The following is a 21706-nucleotide window of genomic DNA, read 5'->3' as shown; positions in this document are numbered from 1 at the left end:
TGATCTGTGTGGTCTTCATTTGCTCTCCAACAATCCAGGAAAACAGCTACAACTGCCTACAAGACATGGGAAGCTCAGAGATTTTACTCCACACAAGAGCCCTCAAGCCCCTCTCATACCTCCCTAGCCAGACTCTGGGACTCAGTTCCCAAAAATGGGCATCCCAAAATCATAGAATAGAGAAGAATTGCTAGACATTTTTCCACAGCCTCTTGAGTCATCTTTTTCAAAAAACATAATTTTTTTTATTTTGGGGGGAATTTCTCATCATATACCCCAATCCAACTCATTTCCTAATCCCTCCATATCTGCCTTTTAAGCCGCCCCCCAGGAAAACTTAAAAATAAATCTTAAAAAAAAAAAAAAACTACAAATAAGAATTTCAATTAAGCGACTAGAGAGATGGCTCAGCAGTTAAGAGCACTAGCTGCTCTTCCAGAGGACTTGGGTTCAGTTCCCAACATGCACATGGCAGTTCACACCTGTCTGTAGCTCCTGTTCCAGAGGATCCGACTACTTCACACAGACATATATACAGTCAAACGCCAATACTCATAAAATACAAATAAATATTTTTTTTAAAAAAGGAAATTAAAAAACTAATGTAAAATGAAAAACAAAAAAAGCAGACAACAACAACCAATAATAATAATAATAATCCATTTTACTCCTCCCTCTTTCCTGCCTCTTCACTCATGTTGGTGGCCCTGGGAGCTGCAGTGTCTCATGAAGCCCTACTCTTCTGTCCACACAGCCTCACTTGTAAATGTTCATCGTGTAATGTGTTGTCAGTCAGGTTCAAGACCTCTGGCTTCTGCTATGCCATCGATACTGGACCCTCACTGAAACTTCTCTCCTCCCAGAGATCCTGCCACTAAGGTTCCACAGGGCCAGTCCCTTTACTTGCTCCAGCAGGTCACAGTTAGTGTAGATGTTGGGGAGCACCAACTTAAAGTCCTGGATGTGTGCCTAAGTGGTAGCCAAGTCTGTGTAGGCTGCTGGGACCATCCCTGACAGGTGAGGAGTGATACCAGCTCTCCTGTGCCTTGGTCACCCAGGTCCATTATCCCAGGACCCATGAGGGGCAGAGTAGAGGAGGGGGCTCTCCCCTGGCCAGTGAAGGGGCAGGCCAGCTTCATGGCCAGGGGCAGGCCAGCTCTGCACAGCCCTGGTGCTTCAATACTTGATTCGCATGGGCCCCTGTGGTAACATGGGTAGTGGACATCAACCCAGACCCCAGCTGCTACAGGAGACCACAGGACCCAGACATGACCAGCAGCAGCAGCTTGGGCCGGGATTTCACCAGGGGCCTGGGTAGCAGGACAGGCCTCTTAAATCAGCATCAGCCCAGCCTCAGCATGGTCCCTGGACTCCAGCTGGCCCAGGTGGCGGCGCAGACCCCGAGCACTTACATGGCCTCATTAGCATTTGCCTTATGATCGTGAAAACCCAATTTGGATTCCCAGAACCCACATAAATGCCAGGCGAGAATAGTGACCAGTTTGTAATTCAACCTCAGAAGACAGACAAGGGAATCATAGAGCAGGCTGGCTAATACTAGCCATGTCACCGAGCTCTGGGTTTAAGAGACCCTGCCTCTGAATAAAATTGAAGAGCATGAGTCCCAGCATAAGGTTGAGTTCCAGCATGAAGGTCGGGTCTCCACATGCTCACAAATACACACACACATACACACCTGTAAACATGAATACGCATGTGCATGCATACCACACGCATACATAAAAGTGGAAAAAGTATTGCTAAGCATTCATTTGAAAGAAATGCACCTTCACATTCTGCAGATTGTGTGGCTCTCACCATGTTTAAATAGTGTTCTGGGTCTTTCTGGGCTCACCTCGTGCGGAAGGTATCAAGTGCCAGTCGTGTTTCCATTGGTAGATATGGCGTAAACATACTTCAAGCTTTGTCAAGTGTTACATCTTATGTTAAAATTTATTTCAGTGAGGTGTTACTGTCCTAGGATTCCGAAACTAGCCCTCAAGGTCAGGCATGACTTGGCTCCTGATTTCTGTTTCTGCTTCATTTCTCCAACTGTTAGCGCAGGATGCCCCGGTCACACAGGGTTCTTTGCTTCCCTCTAGTCCTGAAGTAATGCAGTGTCCCAGCCATGTTTCCAGGTCATTTTCCTCTGACACAGAAGGACATTCATTAAGCTCTCCTTAAACTGAACAGCAACGGGAACTGAGCTCAGAGACCAAATGCTTTTCTCGTGTGTGTATTGACAAACCCTCAGTGCCCAGGTGCCTTGTGTTTTCAGAAGCCCCTGGCAACTCTTCATTGAGAGACCTCTCTTCTCTGAATCAGATCTGTCCCACCAACTTGAGGGGGTTTCCCCTGACACTCAGTACCAGCGTGTCCCTTCCTCTTTGCCCCTGTTCAGGATTTCAGATCAGTTGCATCCAACCAGGGGTGGTGCAGGAGCTCCCCATCCATCACTTTCTCCTTTTCTTTACAGGCGATCTTTGGCAGCCAGACACTACCTAACGCCAGTTTATGGACGATGAATAATGGTGCAGGCTGCAGAATTTCAAGCGCCACAGCTGGTGGCCAGAAGCCAAACACCCTGCCACAAAAAGTGGTGCCACCTCCAAGTTCCTCCTCCTTGGTCTCCAAGCCCCCATCCAATCACAAACAAGTGCTCAAAAAGGCCGCATCCCAGAGGGCTTCCAAGTAAGTTTTCCGTAATGGCATGTGCAGTTCCCAGGGTCGTGTCAATCCTCAGCCAGCAGCGCTTGCTCGTTAGAAAGCCTTCAAGACCGTTTGAATTGAAATGCCAACACCTGATGAAGTACAGTGTCAAACTTGGGACTCTGCCATGGTTCCAAATTGGAATCATCTGAGGAGGAGTCTGCAGTATCTGGGCTCTGTCCTGTAGGGGAGTGGCCACTGTGCCTTTGGATCCCCTGGTAATTGGGATACGGTACCTACAAGGTTCAAGGTTATTACTACTCAGTTCTGCTGACCTCTGACAGGGGCTGCAGACCATGCACCAGATAATGGTCCTGAGCTGTTGACTCGGAGAAAGGAGGCTACAAAGGTCTCCCTCGGGTCTCCTATGCTCACGCTACAGAATCAGATCCTTCCATTTCTTGTCACATTCGGCCCTCCTCTCTTATTTAAGCCTTTGTGTCTAGGCAGTTAACTTTATCAGTGCTAATCACAGAGCTGTGTAGCAATGGCATTTCTGATGCCTTTTGTAGGCCACCTATTTTATACTAAACAGGAACCCAGGGGTATGCATCACTCTCTCTCATGAAGACTCCTCACGTGGCCGCCTTTCACATGCTCAATTTTAGCTGTCAGACACTCAGAACAGGTAGTTACCGCTTTTCCTCCTTTGGAGGGTGAATCACATTGTGGATTTGAGTCAAAACAATCCCCTGTAGTTCTCAGTATGATTACATTGCTCTCATTATCCATTTACCCAACAAATACTTACTCGGTATCTGCTATGCACTAAGGAGTGGGAGAGCCGGCAGCACGGCAGCGACCTCCCGCTCTCTGGAACATGAGTGAAGGACAGTGGAAGGTACAGAAGGTCGGATCAGACCCTGAAGAGTGCAGTCCCTGTGTGCAGTCTACCACATCCCCGCCCATTACACGTTTTACTGGTCACTTTGAGCGAGCTACTTAATCTCTTGACCGTGGTTTTCTCCTTTGCAGTAATGAAGCAGTAATCACCCACTTCACAGGTAACTAGATAAACAGGAACTAGGTGGGCTGTAATTATCCTCTGATGGATATTTAAGGCACTCTACAGCATTGAGAAGCTCACAGCTAACCCTTTGAAAGCAAGTGTTGAATCTGCTGATATGTTCTTGTGGACTCTCCAGCACAGGCCTGGGGGCCTGGGTGGTGCTAGTGAATAGCTGGACTTGGGTGGCAGGGATGGAAATTTGAAGGCACAGCTTGCTACCCTAAACTTGCTGCTGGCAGAGGAGCCCTGCAGACTCCCAAGATGGAATTGCAGCTCTTTGGGCAAATTCTGCTTTGCCGAATTTTTGTGGTTTCTTCTTTGTGACAGGCAGGAGTGTGGGAAAACCGGAAACAGCTCAGCATCAAAAATGCACAGAAGGGGGGAAGCAAAGATTTCTTCAGAGTTTAAGAAATGTAATCCAAGTATCAGAAGGCGTGCTGTGAGGCGTTGTTCCAGCAAATAGTTTCCAATTCGCCTTTAAAACTAGCGTAAATCTGGGGCGCTAACTCAGCACTGGTGGAGACCTCCACCCTCTCACGTGTAGAATGCCCAGTGTTGGGGATATTTTCTATCAGCATCGTCATCACTGTGGGGGTAGCAGGGGGGAGGGAATGGACCCACATAGACTATGGCACACATGTGGAGGTCAGGGACAACTCTGGGGGGCTGGTGCTGTCCTGCCACCGTGGTCTTCAGGGACTAAACTCAGGTCATCAGGCTTGCAGAGAGTTTTCATGAGCTGAGCCCTCTTCTCACTTAAAAGAATAGTGTTGGGGTTTTTGGTTGTTGTTGCTGTTGTTTGTGGGTTTTTTTTTCTAAACTGACTCAATAAGTTACATTAATTTAGTCTTGAAAGTTAAAGGGATGGCACGGTCAGTCCCAAGGTGCCCAGCAGCTTTGCTCATTGCTTTTTGTTTGTTTTCCTGACACAAGCAGTGCAGTCATTTTAATACACAGAAATTTTTATGACTCCTGGAATCAGAATCGTGAACATAATTTGGTCCATTCCTGCTCTTCTAGAGCGATTCTTGGTCCTGGCCATACTAACAACTCTCTCACATCTCTGTGATCCAGTTCCCTCCTTTAAAATAGGAATAATGGGGCTGGAGAGACAGCTCAGTGGTTAAGAGCACTGGCTGCTCTTTCAGAGGACCTGGGTCCAATTCCCAGCACCCACATGGCAGCTCACAACTGATGTAACTCCACTTCCAGGGGATCCAACACCCTTACACGGACATACATGCAGGCAAAACACTAATGCATATGAAATGAACCAGTTAAAATAAATGTTTAAATTTAAAAATATAGAGATAGTGACAATAGTACCTGGCTAAAGGGATCCTGAAGAGAAGTGAGTTTTGAAATGTTGAGCACAATACAGTTAGTGCTACACAGTATGTGCTAACTAAGGCTTCCGTGATGTTGTGGTTGACAGTGAGGCGACAAGCGAAGGATTTCATGTAACGCTTTTACTGGGTTCCTGTAAGCTGTGTTGCTTCATTCGTTCCCGTCTTGTTATAGCCTTCATTCCGGCTCAGCTCAGATTAACCAAGAGCCGTCCTTTCTGACGGCTGGGACTGAGTCACGCTCAAGAATGCCACTGTTGCCCCAAGAGGCACAGCTAATGAGAAGTTGTAATGAGCATTTTCCCATGCCAAGCCCTGTGCTTTTGGGTTGAACTTCAAGCTTCTCCTAGCACAGAGGCTGGCATCAGCCAGGCAGAAGCAGTTTCCAAGAGCATCATCAAAGCTTCCCCATCCTAGAGGTTGAGTCTGGAGAACAATAGGACATAAAAGATGGAATGTCACTTGGATTTGGGTGCAAAGGGAGTTGAAAATCAAAACGCTGGGGTCCTGTTTCGCTATGATAATATTCAAGTCTTTTTCCCATCTTTGAAACAAAACCCGCTGCCCCTCTTGAAAAATTCGCCAGGATAGCTTGTTTTCTGTTGGTGAGGTTGGAAGCTTCTTCATGAGTGCCTTTGTGTTTTAGTCTGGCTTCACAGCTGTTTTCTGGTCCTCTCTTGGTCCAGCAGTTCTTGTTATCGTTCATAGATCCCCATCCCACTTAAGAATAACGTGCTGGTTCTGTGAGGAGAGTGGACGTTTCTTCCTTCTCTGCCTTCCCCCTTGCTTATTTTTAACTGTTTACATAGGACCAATCGCCTTTCTTAGTTTTCCTCCACTGCTCAAAACACTTTATAATTTAATGTCCATCTCACTTCCTCCTTTCAGTAGTATTTGTGGCATTTCTTCTATAAAATAACTGAACTAAAATGGGCGGTAGCTGTGAACAGCTAAATGCATATGAACTGTTTCTTCCTTGTGATGTTTCTTTTCCAAGCCGTGTATTTCCCAGGAAACACAGGAAAAGAAACCCAAAGAGGTTAAAGATTACCAGCTGAACTGACAGGATCATGATGGGTTTGAATGAACCAGATCAAAATAGTTATAACTTGGAAAACTTGTAAGAAAGTAAGAGGGGGCTGTTGGCTCAGTAATAGACAATATGCTTAGCAAGTCTGTGGCCCTGGGATCTTAAAGGAAAGGAGGAGGCATAGGGTTGGTCAGGAAAAGATGGGACAGAGGAGAACGAAGAGAGAAAGCGGAGGAAGATGGAGACCAAACTACAGTACTTACGTCACTTTGCGTCAAGTGACCTTAGTGGGAATTTGGGTTTTTGTTTTTTGAGGCAGGGTTTCTCTGTGCAGTCCTGGCTGTCCTGGAACTGGCTCTGTAGACGAGGCTGGCCTCGAACTCAGAAATCTTTCTGCTTCTGCCTCCAGAGTGCAGGAATAAAGGCGGGTGTTACCACGTTTAGCTTTAATGGGAATTTTTAAAGGTTTCCTGTGCCAGCACCTAGGACAGTGGTGTTTGTTAAAGACTTTGGGATTAGGAGGAGGAAGGTATCTAGCTAAGCAGTCAGGTCCAACCAAATATCTACACATGATTGCGTATTTGCAGAGGTCAACAGTGTGAACAGTGCTCAGGAATAGATGGTAGAAGAACATAAAAATAAACATCTAGCCGGGCGGTGGTGGCGCTCGCCTTTAATCCCAGCACTTGGGAGGCAGAGGCAGGCGGATCTCTGTGAGTTCGAGACCAGCCTGGTCTACAAGAGCTAGTTCCAGGACAGGCTCCAAAACCACAGAGAAACCCTGTCTCAAAAAACCAAAATAAATAAATAAATAAATAAACATCTATTAAGACACATGTATGTATGTTACAGCTTTTCCTTATGTGAACCATCGCAATGGGAAGATTCTAGGAAAAGTACTCAGGAGTTGTGGTGGTCCAACCTTGTTGTGCTGTAGATGAACCATTATCTATCCATCTTTATTGTATGATTTGAAGAAACATGGTTGAGTCTGACATCTATCAACGTATTTCTAAAAGTGGTCATTGTAATTAGTAGTTGTAAAGTCTTCATGCTAGAAAGTAGAGGAAGAGAGCATAGGATGGACTACAAGTGTAGGCGGGTACACAGGTGGCCAAGCCAGAACCGGGACTCTGGGCACCGAATGCTAACCACAGACTTCCCAGCAGACCACTGACTTCAGAAGTCCCAACAAGTCCTCTTAAATTGCATGTGTACAGCAAATGCAGATTAATCATCCCAAAATACTGCTTTTGAGATTCCAAAGTAAGCACTTAGGAACTCAGCCCCTTCCTTTTCATGCCAGTTTTACCACTTAAATGGCTGGAGAAGCACTCTAACGGAGGAAAGAGCAATGCCACTCTGATGCAGAGTGGTGGGGAATTCCTGCTAGGTGCTACCCAGGAAGGACGGGGCCGAAGAACAACATTGAAGGCTTTTATATGGCTTCCTGTGGGAGTGCAGTCTGGGAAGTGAGTGGGAGGTGAAATATGCCCACATGGCCGCCTCTCACTCTGGGACAGAGTCTGGACCTAGAAGAAATAAGCAGTCAAGAGGTTAGATTCTCCTGTCTTCTCTCTATCGCTCAAGGGGTCTTCAGGTTTGGTTTTGGTGCGAGCATTGGAGAGACAGGGCCTGGCACGCTCAGAGAAGTCACTCCAGTTGTGTGTAGGTAGTAGGTAGTGAGCAGTAGGTAGTGTAAGAGTCAGAGAACAGCAGCTCTTCTGTCAGTGTGTCATACATGGGTCATTGGATTAAAAGCCTTAACCTTTTGACCCTGCCTGCTGAGGGCGAACTAGTAACATGATTGATGGATTTCCCTCCCTCGCTTTGCATCTCCGAAGACATTCTTCTTTAAAGATGAGCAAATATTGAAAGCTCCCTGGATCTGAGGGTGGATTAAAAGGATTCATGGTAAAGATCCAGAGGCTTTGCCAACTCCTAAACTACACTGAAGTGTGAGAGAGAACAGCAGTTTGGACAACACTTGAGCCGTGTTTCTAACAGACCTTAAAAGTGGAGCGTATCATGCTTTAACTAGCAGAAGTGTCAGAGAAAGTGCAAGCAGCAGGAACAGCTGTGCAGGCGCCGGGGCTACCTGTGAAAACCCAGAATTCAGTGACTTAGAGCCAGGCACAGGAGGGCGAGGAATTCCTAAAACAAAGATATTCGTCAAAAATTTGGAATAGAAAATATGCTTACAAAGGTTTAAAAAAATATATTAGAAGAAAGAGAAATTCACCCTAACACAGTGCCTTCCAAAAACAGAAGTATTGCCATTCCTGTAGGCACATTAGCTCTAAAACAAGAGCACATGGGGCTTTGACCAACATCATTAACAAATCTGTAGAGAAATAGCTTGTCCCCAATGGGATACTTTTTAAGACTGGAACGTTTCAGATCTCAAAAAGAAGAAAAAATATCTTTTCCTATTCTATAGGTTGTCGTTTTGTCTTATTTACTGTGTCCTTTGCCCTACAGAAGCTTTTCAGTTTCAGGAGGTCCTATTTATTGATTGTTGCCCTCAGTGTCTGTGCTACTGGGGTTCTACTTAGGAAGTGGTCTCCTGTGCCAATGTGTTCAAGGCTACTTCCCACTTTCTCTTCTGTCAGGCTCAAAGTTACTGGACTTATGTTGAGGTCTTTGGTCCATTTGGACTTAAGTTTTGTGCATGGTGATAGATATGAATCTATTTGCAATCTTCTGTATGTCGACATTCAGTTATGCCAGCACTCTTTGTTAAAGATATTTTCCTTTTTCCATGGTACCATTTTGGCTTATTTGTCAATAACCAGGTGTTAATAGGTGTGTGGATTAATGTCAGGGTCTTTGATTAGATTCCATTGGTCCACATATCTGTTTTTATGCCAAAACCAAGCTGTTTTTATTACTGTAGCTTTGTAGTAGAGTTTGAAGTCAGGGATGGTTATAACTCTGGAAGTTCCTTTATTATACAGAATTGTTTTAGCTGTTCTGGGTTTTTGTTTTTTCATATGAAGTTGAGTATTGTTCTTTTGAGGTCTGTGAAGAATTGTGTTGGGATTTTGATGGGGATTGCTTTGAATCTGTAGATTGCTTTTAGTAAGATTGCCATTTTTTGTTATGTTGATCCTACCTATCCAAAAGCATGGGATATCTTTCTATCTTCTGATATCTTCTTTAATTTCTTTCTTTAGAGACTTAAAGTTCTTGTCATACAGGTCTTTCACTTGTTTGGTTAGAGCTACCGCAAGGTATTTTATATGTGTGGCTATTGTAAAGCATGATGTTCTTCTGATTTCTTTCTCAGTTCGCTTATCATTTGTATATAGGAGGTCTACTGATTTCTTTTTTCTTAGTTAATCTGGTATCCCACCACATTACTGAAGGTATTTATCAGCTGTAAGACTGGGTAGAGTATTTGGGTCACTTATGTAAACTATCATATCATCTGAAATAGCGATAGCTTGACTTCTTCCTTTCCAATTTGTCTCCCCTTTATCTCCTTTTTGTTGTCTTATTGCTCTAGCTAGAACTTCAAGTACTATATTGAACAGATATGGAGAAAGTGAGCAGCTTTGTCTTGTTCCTGATTTTAGTGAATTTGCCCACATCTGACAGAGGGCTGAACTCCAAAATGTATAACGAACTCAAGAAACTAGACATCAAAATACAAAGTTATCCAATTTTAAAAATGGGGTACAGAGATAAACAGAGGATAGTCAGCAGAAGAATCTCAAATGGCCAAAAGACATTTAAGGAATTACTTAACATCTTTAATCATCAGGAAAGTGCAAATCTAAAGACTCTGAGATACCATCTTATACCTGTCAGAATGGCTAAGATCAAAAGTTCTGAGGACAACTTATTTTGGAGAGGATGTGGAGTCAGGAGATCACTCTTCCACTGCTGGTGGGAGTGTAAAGCTATGGAAATCAGTTTGGCTGTTTCTCAGAAAATTGGGAATCAGTCTACCTCAAGACCCAGCAATACCGCTTCTGGGCATATACCAAAAGGATACTCAATCATACCACAAGGACACTTGCTCAACAATGTTCATAGCAGCATAATTCATAATAGCCAGAACCTGGAAACAACCTAGATGCCCCTCAACTGAAGAGTGGATAAAGAAAATGTGATACATTTACTCAATGGAATATTACTTTTCTGTAAAAACAATGACATCATTATATGTGCAGGCAAATGGATGGAACTAGAAAAAAAAATCCTGAGTGAGGTAACCCAGACCCAGAAAGACAAACACAGTGTGTACTCGCTCATAAGTGGATATTAGATGTAAAGCAAAGGATAACCAGACTACAACCCACAATCCATAGCTGCAGAGAAGCTAGGTAACAAGGCCTGCACTAAGAAGAACACAAAGGTCACTCAGGGATGGGGAATTAGATGAGAACTCTTGGGTAAACTGGGGGTGAGGGAAGGCAGTAAAGGGGAAGAGATGGGAGACGAGAATGTGAGGGAAGGAGATGGTCGAAAGGGGAGATGGGTCAAGTGGGAGAGCATTGAAAGAGATATCTTGATAGAGGGAGCCAATATGGGGTTAGGGAGAAACCTGGTGCTAGGGAGATTCCCCAAATCCACCACAATGATGACCTCAGCTAAGACTCCTAGCAATAGTGGAGAGGGAGCCCGAACTGGTCTTCCCCTGTAATCAGATTGGTGAATACCCCGGTTATCATCATAGAACCTTCACCTAGCAACTGATGGAACCAGATGTGGAGATCCACAACCAAACTCCAGACCGAGCTCTAGGAATCCAGGTGAAGAGAGGAAGGAGGGAATATACGAACAAGGGAGGTCAAGATCATGAAGGAAAAATCTACAGGGACAGCTGAACCAAGCTCATGGGAACTCAGGAACTCTAGACCGACAGTGGTGGAGTCTACATGGCACCAAACTAGGTGCTCCATATGTGGGAGACAGTGGTGAAGCTTGGACTATCTGAGGGGCCCCTGGATGTAGGACCAGGACTACCCTGGTGCATGAGCTAACTTATTGGAGCCCATTCCCTATGGAGGGATGCCATGCTCAGCCTTAATGCAGGGAGAGGGGCTTGGTTCTGCCCCAACTTAGAGCGCCAAACTTTGTTAACGTCCCATGGGAAGAGTGGATGTGGGGAGTGCTGGCGGGGGAGGTAGGGAGAAATGGGGGGGAGACCTGGGGTGGAATATAAAATGAAATTTTAAAAATAAATTAAAATTTACAAAAAGAAAAAAATTATTTGACCACTTTATATGAAATGACAAAATACCCAAATAATTGGGAAATTTTTAAGCATTATTTTAAGTAACTTGTGTCAAAGTCATATCGAAGACTATCTGAAAATAAGAATTACATACATCAAAAGTTGTATTTGTGATATAGTCAGAGATGTACTCAAAGGTAAATTCGTAATCTGCATCATTTTTAAGATGTAGAACAATTTTAAAAAATGAACCAAAATGTAGACTTGCTGGCTTGTCCCAGTGTCTACCCTGCTCAGGCCCTGGCGTTTTTCAGTGTGACTTTAATCTCCTGCCCTTATGCATCTTTACCTGCTGTCCTGCCCTCGGCTTCTCTGCCAAATCCACCATCTACCTCCCTGTTTATTTTCTTCCTTTATCTAAAACCATTTTATTTTATTTTATTATTATTATTTTTATTTATTAAAGATTTCTGCCTCTTCCCCGCCACTGCCTCCCATTTCCCTCCCCCTCCCCCAGTCAAGTCTTCCTCCCTCGTCAGCCCAAAGAGCAATCAGGGTTTCCTGCCTCCATCCAGCTCTAGTAAGGTGAGCATGCAAACAGCCTAGGCTCCCACAAAGCCAGTACATACAATAGGATCAAAAACCCATTGCCATTGTTCTTGAGTTCTCAGTAGTCCTCATTGTTTGTTATGTTCAGCGAGTCTGATTTTGTCCCGTGCTTTTTCAGACCCTGGCCAGCTGGCCTTGGTGAGTTCCTGATAGAACATCCCCATTGTCTCAGTGTGTGGGTGCACCCCTTGCGGTCCTGAGTTCCTTGCTCGTGCTCTCTCTCCTTCTGCTCCTCCTTTGGATCATGAGATTTCAGTCCGGTGCTCCAATGTGGGTCTCTGTCTCTGTCTCCTTTCATCGCCTGATGAAGGTTAATATTCAGGAGGATGCTTATATGTTTTTCTTTGGGTTCACCTTCTTATTTAGCTTCTCTAGGATCACGAATTATAGTCTCAATGTTCTTTATTTATGGCTAGAAACCAAATATGAGTGAGTACATCCCATGTTCCTCTTTTTGGGTCTGGCTTAACTCACTCAGGATAGTGTTTTCAATTTCCGTCCATTTGTATGCAAAATTCAAGAAGTCATTGTTTTTTACTGCTGAGTAGTACTCTAATATGTATATATTCCATACTTTCTTCATCCATTTTTCCATTAAAGGGCATCTAGGTTGTTTCCAGGTTCTGGCTATTACAAACAATGCTGCTATGAACATAGTTAAGCATATACTTTTGTTGTATGATAGGGCATCTCTTGGGTATATTCCCAAGAGTGGTATTGCTGGGTCCAGGGTTAGGTTGATCCCGACTTTCCTGAGAAACCGCCACACTGCTTTCCAAAGTGGTTGCACAAGTTTGCATTCCCACCAGCAATGGATGAGTGTACCCCTTTCTCCACAACCTCTCCAGCAGAGGCTATCATTGGTGTTTTTGATTTTAGCCATTCTGACAGGTGTAAGATGGTATCTTAATGTTGTCTTGATTTGTATTTCCCTGATCACTAAGGAAGTTGAGCATGACCTTAAGTGTCTTTTGGCCATTTGAACTTCTTCTGTTGAGAATTCTCTGTTCAGCTCAGTGCCCCATTTTATAATTGGATTGATTAACCTTTTACGGTCTAGTTTCTTGTGTTCTTTATATATTTTGGAGATCAGACCTTTGTCAGTTGTGGGGTTGGTGAAGATCTTCTCCCAGTCAGTGGGTTGCCTTTCTGTCTTAGTGACAATGTCCTTTGCTTTACAGAAGCTTCTCAGTCTCAGGAGGTCCCATTTATTCAATGATGCCCTTAGTGTTTGTGCTGCTGGGGTTGTACGTAGGAAGTGATCTCCTGTGCCCATGTGTTGTAGAGTACTTCCCACTTTCTCTTCTATCAGGTTCAGTGTGTTCGGACTGATATTGAGGTCTTTTATCCATTTGGACTTGAGTTTTGTGCATGGTGATAGATATGGATCTATTTTCATTCTTCTACAGATTGACATCCAGTTTTGCGAGCATACTTTGTTGAAGATGCTCTCTTTTTTCCATTGTATACTTTTAGCTCCTTTATCAAAGATCAGGTGTTTGTAGGTTTGTGGGCTAAAGTCAGGGTCTTCTATTCGATTCCATCTGTCGACTTCTCTGTTTTTATGCCAATACCAAGCTGTTTTCAATACTGTAGCTCTGTAATAGAGTTTGAAGTCAGGGATGGTAATGCTTCCAAACGATCCTTTATTGTATAAGATTGTTTTGGCTATCCTGAGTTTTTTTGTTTTTCCATATAAAGTTGACTATTGTCTTCTCCAGATCTGTGAAGAATTTTGATGGGATTTTGATGGGGATTGCATTGAATCTACAGATTGCTTTTGGTAGAATTGCCATTTTTACTGTGTTGATCCTCCCAATCCAAGAGCAAGGGAGAGCCTTCCATTTTCTGGTGTCCTCTTCAATTTCTTTCTTCAAAGACTTAAAGTTCTTGTCAAATAGATCTTTCACTTCCTTGGTCAGAGTTACCCCAAGATATTTTATGCTATTTGTGGCTATCGTGAAAGGTGATGCTTCTCTGATTTTCCTCTCTGCTTCCTTATCCTTATTGTATAGGAAAGCAACTGATTTTTTGGAGTTGATTTTGTAACCTGCCACATTACCAAAGGTGTTTATCAGCTGTAGGAGTTCTTTGGTAGAGTTTTTGGGGTCGCTTATGTATACTATCATATCATCTGCAAATAACGAAATCTTAACTTCTTCCTTTCCAACATGAATCCCCTTGATCCCCTTATGTTGTCTTATCGCTATTGCTAGAACTTCAAGCACTATATTGAAGAGGTATGGAGAGAGTGGACATCCTTGTCATGTTCCTGATTTTAGTGGGATGGCTTTGAGTTTTTCTCCGTTTAATTTAATGTTAGCTGTCGGCTTGCTGTAAATAGCTTTTACTATATTTAGGTATGACCCTTGTATCCCTAATCTCTCCAAGACCTTTATTATAAAGGGGTGTTGAATTTTGTCGAATGCTTTTTCAGCATCTAATGAAATGATCATATGGTTTTTTTCTTTCAGTTTATTTATATGGTTGATTACATTGATAGATTTGCATATATTGAACCAGCCCTGCATCTCTAGGATGAAGCCTACTTGATCATAATGGATAATTTTTGTAATGTGTTCTTGGATTCGGTTAACCAGAATTTTATTGAGAATTTTTGCGTCAATGTTCATGAGTGAGATAGGCCTGTAATTCTCTTTCTTGGTTGGGTCTTTGTGTGGTTTTGGTATCAGGGTAACTGTAGCTTCATAAAGGAATTTGGCAATGACTCCTCTGTTTCTATATTGTGAAATACATTAAGGAGTATAGGTATTAGCTCTTCTTGGAAGTTCTGGTAGAATTCTGCATTGAAACCATCTGGTCCTGGGCTTTTTTTGGAAGGGAGATTTTTGATAATCATTTCTAATTCTTCGCGACTAACAGGTCTATTTAGATCGTTCACCTGGTCTTGGTTTAGGTTTGGTATATGGTACTTATCTAAAAAAGTGCCTATTTCTTTTGCATTTTCCAGTTTTGTGGCATACAGGCTTTTGTAGTAAGATCTAATGATTCTCTGAATTTCCTCTGTGTCTGTGGTTATGTCCCCCTTTTCATTTATGATCTTATTTATTTGTGTGTTCTCTCTCTGTTGTTTAATTAGTTTGGATAGGGGTTTGTTGATCTTGTTGATTTTCTCCAAGAACCAACTTTTTGTTTCATTGATTCTTTGGACTGTTTTCTGTGTTTCTATTTTGTTGATTTCTGCCCTCAGTTTGATTATTTCCAGTCTTCTACTCCTCCTGGGCACGTCTGCTTCTTTTTTTCCTAGAGCTTTCAAGTGTGCTATTAAGTCCCCAATGTATGCTTTCTCTGTTTTCTTTAAGTGGGCACTTAGTGCTATGAACTTTCCTCTTAGCACTGCTTTCATCGTGTCCCATAGGTTTGAGTATGTTGTCTCTTTATTTTCATTAAATTCAAGGAAGACTTTAATTTCTTTCTTAATTTCTTCCTTGACCCAGGTGTGGTTCAGTAGTTGACTGTTCAGTTTCCATGAGTTTGTCAGCTTTCTGGGGGTAGCATTGTTGGTGCCTTCTAACTTTAATCTGTGGTGATCTGATAAGACACAGGTGGACACTGATTTTTTTTTGTATCTGTGGAGGTTTCCTTTGTTTCCGAGTATGTGGTCAATTTTCGAGAAGGTTCCATGAGCTGCAGAGAAGAAGGTGTATTCTTTCCTATATGGGTGGAGTGTTCTGTAGATGTCTGTTAAGTCCATTTGCTTCATTACCTCCAACAATTCTCTTAATTCTCTATTAGTTTTCTGTCTGATTGACCTGTCCATTGGTGAGAGAGGTGTGTTGAAGTCTCCTACTACTAGTGTGTGTGATTTGATGTCTGCCTTGAGTTTTAGCAATATTTCTTTTACATAAGTGGGTGCTTTTATATTAGGGGCGTAGATATTCAGGATTGAGACTTCATCCTGCTGAATTGTTCCTGTTATGAGTATAAAGTGTCCTTCTCGATCTCTTTTGATTGATTTTAGTTGGAAGTCAGTTTTGTTAGAAATTAGTATGGCCACACCTGCTTTTTTCTTAGGACCATTTGCTTGAAAAACCTTTTCCCAACCCTTTACTCTGAGTAGATGCCTGTCTTTGTGGTTGAGATGAGTTTCTTGCAAACAGCAGAATGTTGGATCCTGTTTTCGTATCCAATCTCTTAGCCTGTGCCTTTTTATAGGTGAATTGAGACCATTAATATTAAGTGATATTAATGACCAGTGGTTGTTTACTCCGGTTATTCTTATTGCTTTTGGTGGAAGAGTTTGTGTGTCTCCCTTCTTTGAGTTCTGCTGTTGAAGGGTCGCTAGATGCCTGAGTTATTGTAGGCAGTGTTGGCAATGTTAGATTCCTTGGGTTGTGATTTTTCTTCTATTACTTTCTGTAGGGCTGGATTTGTGGCTACGTATTGTTTAAATTTGTTCTTATCCTGGAATGTCTTGTTTTCTCCATTGATAGTGAACGATAGCTTGGCTGGGTATAGTTTGGGTTTGCATCCATGGTCTCTTAGTTTCTGTAGTACCTCTATCCAGGACCTTCTGGCTTTCATGGTTTCCATAGAGAAGTCAGGTGTAAGTCTGATCGGTTTACCTTTATAAGTTACTTGGACTTTTTCCTTTGCACCTCTTAATATTCTTTCTTTAATCTGTATATTTTGTGTTTTGATTATTATATGGCGAGGGGATTTTTTTTTTGCTCCAGTCTGTTTGGTGTTCTATATGCTTCTTGAATGTTCAAAGGAATATCTTTCTTTATGTTGGGAAAGTTTCCTTCCATAATTTTGTTAAAAATATTTTCTGGGTGCTCGCTTCGGCAGTACGTACACTAAAATTGGAGCGATACAGAGAAGGTCAGCATGGCCCTGCGCAAGGATGACACGCAAATTCGTGAAGCGTTCCATATTTTTCTCGTCTGGGACTGAATAAGCATGGGTTGAAACTGGACTCTCTGAGCAAGGCGGACAATGAAGGCTGATGAGAAGCCAAGGACAATGGCACTAGGTTTCGATCCTAATACATGAACTGGCTTTGTGGGAGCTTAGCCTGTTTAGGTGCTCACCTTCCTGGACGTAGATAGAAGACCTTCGTCTTCCCACAGGGCAGAGAGTTTGAACTGCTCTTCAGTATCAAGAGGGAGGGGGAATGGTGTGGGGGGAGGAGAAGAAGAGTGGGGATAGGGGAGGGGAGTGGGGGGAGGGGGCAATATTTGGGAGGAGGGGAGGGAAATGGGAAACGGGGAGCAGGTGGAAATATTAATTAAAAAAGAATAAAAAAATAAAAAAAATAAAATATTTTCTGGGCCTTTGAGCTGTGCCTCTTCTCCTTCTTCTATCCCTATTATTCTTAGGTTTGGTCTTTTTATTGTGTCCCATATTTCCTCAATGTTTTGTGATGAGAACTTGTTGGTTTTGATGTTTTCTTTGATCAGTCCGTTTATTTTCTCTATGGTGTCTTCAGAATCTGAGATTCTTTCTTCTATCTCTTGTATTCTATTGATTATGCTTGTTTCTGTAGTCTCTGCTCGTTGACCTAGATTTTCCATATCCAGCTGGTCCTCAGTTTGTGTTTTCTTCCTTGCTTCGATTTCAGTTTTCAATTCTTGGACTGTTTCCATTACCTGTTTGATCATTTTTTCTTGGTTTCCCAGGGTATCATTTACGTATTTACTCATTTCTTCAAACTTTTTGTTATATTTCTCATCCATTTCTATGAGGGCGTTTTTTACATGTTGTTTAAGGGACTCTATTGGTTTCATAAAGTCAGTTTTTTCCTCTTCTTCTGTGTTAGGGTGATCAAGTCCTTGTGTTATAACATCATTGGGTTCTGGTGTTTTCATGTTGTTTTTCAGATTGTTGGGTGAATTCTTGCCTTGGCGTCTGCCCATCTCCTCTTATCGATGCTATCTAATGGGTTTGATTTAATTGTAGTGGGGCGATCTGCTCTCAGTGTGGGCTTCACTATTTCATGCCTGTACTATCCCGCATCCGCCGAGTCCGCTTGGCTTGCACGCCGGTGCCTCCGCCGCCTGGGCCTGCCTCCCATTTTATTTTATATTTTGTGTATGCAAGCGTGAGAGAACGTGGGCATGTATGTGCCATACCCATTTGTGGAGGGCAGAAGACACCTGGCGGTTACCTGTCTGTCACCTTGCACCTTGTCGAGGCAGCATCTGTCTCGTTGCTGTTCTGATGCCCCAGGCTGGTTGGCCTGGGAGCTTCTGTTCCATCCTCCTGTCTCCATTCTCGCCTTTAGTGTAGGAGTGAGGGTTGGGATTACAGGTGCGTGCCATCGCAGTCAGCTTTTTACATGGGTTCCAGGAAACAAACTGGATCTAACTGAGGTAGCTGGACTTGTGTGACCCTGATAGGGTTGGTTTTTGTTTTGTTTTGTTTTTTTTTTTTTTTTGGTTTTTCGAGACAGGGTTTCTCTGTAGCTTTGGTGCCCATCCCGGAACTAGCTCTTGTAGACCAGGCTGGCCTCGAACTCCTAGAGATCCGCCTGCCTCTGCCTCCCAAGTGCTGGGATTAAAGGTGTGTGCCACCACCGCCCGGCTAGGGTTGTTTTTTTAAGCACATGTATATTCTTAACATTGTACATTCAAAATATATAAATCATCAAAGGTAATAGCTTACAAAGAGGAATTGCCAAACTGTAAATCATAATGGGTGGTTTATTTAAATGTGTCTGTTTCTTACAGGGAGTACTTTTTTTAATTTTATTTTATTACTTTAAAAAAATACCAATCCAAATTCCCACACATCCCCTCCACCCCCGAATCCTAAGAGAGGACAAGGCACCCGGCCCTGTGGCAAATCCAAGGCCCTCCCTACTACATCTAGGTTGAGCAAGGTATACATCCAAAGAAAATAGGATCCCAAAAAGCCAGTACATGCAGTAGAGACAAATCCCAGTGCCACTGTCATTGGCCCCTCAGTCTGCTCCAGCTGTCAACCACATTCAGAGGGACTAGTTTGATCCCATGCTCATTCACTCCCAGTCCAGTTGGAGTTGGTGAGCTCCCATTAGCTCAGGCAAACTGTCTCAGTGGGTGAACCCCTCATGGTCTTGACCTCCTTGCTCATACTCTCATTCCTCCCACTCTTCAACTGGACCTTGGGAGCTCAGTCCAGTGCTCCAGTGTGGGCCTCTGCCTCTGTTCCCCATCTGTTGTTGGATGAAGGTTCTATAGTGATATTTCAGATAATCATCAGTCTGACTACAGGGCAAGGCCAGTTCAGGCACCCTTTCCTCTCTTGCTTAGGGTCTTAGCTGGAGTCATCCTTGTGGATTCCTGGGAATTTTTCTAGGGCCAGGTTTCTTGCTAACCCCATAATGGTTTCATCAATCAAGATATCTCTTTCCTTGCTCTTATATCTGTCCTTCCTCCATCTCGACTATCCCATTCCCTCAAGTTCTCCTCAACCCTCCTTTTCTCCCCTTCCTTCTACACCTCCACGCCCCATGCTCCCAGTTTTGTCAGGCAATTTTTTTTATTTATTTAATTATTAAAGATTTCTGCCTCCTTCCCGCCACCGCCTCCCATTTCCCTCCCCCTCCCCCAATCAAGTCCTCTTCCCTCATCAGTCTGAAGAGCAGTCAGGGTTCCCTGCCCTATGGGAAGTCCAAGGACCTCCCACCTCCTTTCAGGTCTAGTAAGGTGAGCATCCAAACTGCCTAGGCTCCAGGCGATCTTTTTTTATCTTTCTTTTTTATTTATTATGTTGTTCTACCTGCATGTATGCTTGCACACCAGAAGAGGGCACCAGATTTCATTATAGATGGTCATGAACCACCATGTGGTTGCTGGGAATTGAACTCAGGACCTCTGAAGAGTAGCCAGTGCTCTTATCCTCTGAGCCATCTCTCCAGCCCCTTAGATATGTCTTTTAAATTGTACATTTGACATATTTTCTTTGATAGCTCTATTGTTTTCACTCATATACCCCTATTTCACCTCTTCCACTTGTAGTGCTCCCTTATTGAAATATACCCCAGCAGTAACGCAAGTAAAATAACACTATTTTGAATGATTGAAGTGCAGAATTAGCAGTTTGCTTTAATGGGTAACTTTTAATCTTTATGGATACCACACATAATAAAAATACATGTAATATGCAATCCAAGAAAAAGAGCTATGAGCATTTGTGAAATAAAACGTCTTAAGCATTTTTCTGTTCATTTATTTATTTATTCATTTACTTAGGTTTATTCTTTTTTATGTGTGTGTGTGTGTTCATGGAAGCCAGAAGAGGGTGTTAGATCCCCTAGGACTGAAGTTGCAGATGGTTGTGAGCCACCCAACCTGGGTGCTGGGAACTAAGTTCAAGTCCTCTTTAAGAATAGAGCATGCTCTAGCCGGGCGGTGGTGGCGCACGCCTTTAATCCCAGCACTTGGGAGGCAGAGGCAGGCAGATCTCTTTGAGTTCGAGACCAGCCTGGTCTACAAGAGCTAGTTCCAGGACAGGCTCCAAAAACCACAGAGAAACCCTGTCTCGAAAAACCAAAAAAAAAAAAAAAAAACAAAAGAATAGAGCATGCTCATAATGACTGACCCATCTGTCCAATCTCATCTTATTTTTAATGCTGATTGTGAGCCCCTAGGTTGATTTTATAACTTACATATGAGTCACAACTCAGCCTCTTAAAAATTTTAATAGTTATGCCTGCTCCTAACCGAACATACATTTTTTTTTTTTAGGTAATTTTGGATGTTCACGAAGTTCAACTATACTGTGCCACAAAGTGTCAGTCTCAAACAGTTTATTTTCTTTAACTATAATGAACTTGTTAGAAGTAATTTAAAAGATAGCTTTTGAGTTTTTAAAGCTCATTTGGTGGTATTTTTTTTAAAAAAATATTTATTTGTTATGTATACAATAGTCTATCTGTGTGTATGCCTGCAGGCCAGAAGAGGGCACCAGACCTTATTAGAGATGGTTGTGAGCCACCATGTGGTTGCTGGGAATTGAACTCGGGACCTTTGGAAGCGCAGGCAATGCTCTTAACCACTGAGCCATCTCTCCAGCCCCTTGGTGGTATTTTTTAAGTATGCCTGTGACTTATAATTTAGAGGTAACAGTGAAATATAAAATACTTCACACTAAAGGGCTGTGGGCATGCTGTCCATCAAACCAGTGTCCTGGGACAAATCTGCTCCCAAGCTGTTTTTGTTGTTGCTGCTGTAAATCACACTCAGCACCCCAGCATGCTAGGTGAGTACTCTGCCCCCAAGCCATACTCTTTCGCCTAAATCATGTAATTATGTTTATTAAAACAAGAAAAGGAAGGCTGGAGAGATGGCTCAGTGGTTGAGAGCACTGGCTGTTCTAGGAACAGTTTAGTGCTAGCATCAGGAGGCTCACAGCCACCGGCAGCTGTACCTCCAGAGCATCTGGTGCCTCCTCTGGCTCTGCAGGAGCTCAGGTGCATGTGTGTCCATGCTCACAAACACACACACACACAAACTTTAAATATTTTTAAAGGCAAATGATAACGGAAAGAAATGAGTTATTGTATAACCTAAAAGCTATAAAAAGACAGTTGGGGGAACTAATTTTTAAAAATGAAAGAAAGGAAAACAGAAGCCACTGGGACCCAATCATAGGAATGTTGGAAAGAATTTAGAAGATAGGTAATCTGTGAGTGAGTACTTACTAAGAAAAATCAAAATAAAAAACGTGTTTCATTTGGGGAGCATTCATCTCTTTAGGCTTACTTTGTATTCTAAGAATTTCTTCCCATCCTTAGGAGTTAGTAATCAGTTTGAAGATGTATGTCTGTTCTTTCTTAGACTGCAGAAAAGGTAGGAAAGGAAGTAGACAGA

General features: G+C 42.9%; 1 protein-coding gene and 1 non-coding gene across 14 annotated transcripts in view; both read left to right on the top strand.

The window, feature by feature from the left end:
• Window positions 1-21706, top strand: part of Ttll5 (tubulin tyrosine ligase like 5) — a 258328-nt gene that overhangs the window by 186613 nt on the left and 50009 nt on the right. For all 13 annotated transcript variants that reach the window (XM_057782738.1, XM_057782731.1, XM_057782729.1 and 10 more), the window contains one exon: window positions 2477-2691. In XM_057782738.1, the coding sequence (XP_057638721.1) occupies window positions 2477-2691 (215 nt within the window). The remainder of the gene's footprint in view (window positions 1-2476; window positions 2692-21706) is intronic.
• Window positions 16685-16790, top strand: LOC130883259 (U6 spliceosomal RNA). The gene has a single exon (XR_009057945.1). It is a non-coding gene; the product is annotated as a U6 spliceosomal RNA (small nuclear RNA).

Source organism: Chionomys nivalis, chromosome 10, assembly GCF_950005125.1.
Source record: "Chionomys nivalis chromosome 10, mChiNiv1.1, whole genome shotgun sequence".
Classification (NCBI taxonomy): Eukaryota; Metazoa; Chordata; class Mammalia; order Rodentia; family Cricetidae; genus Chionomys; species Chionomys nivalis.
Note: the sequence above shows the minus strand (reverse complement) of the source record. Positions and strands in the feature narration are given on the sequence as shown.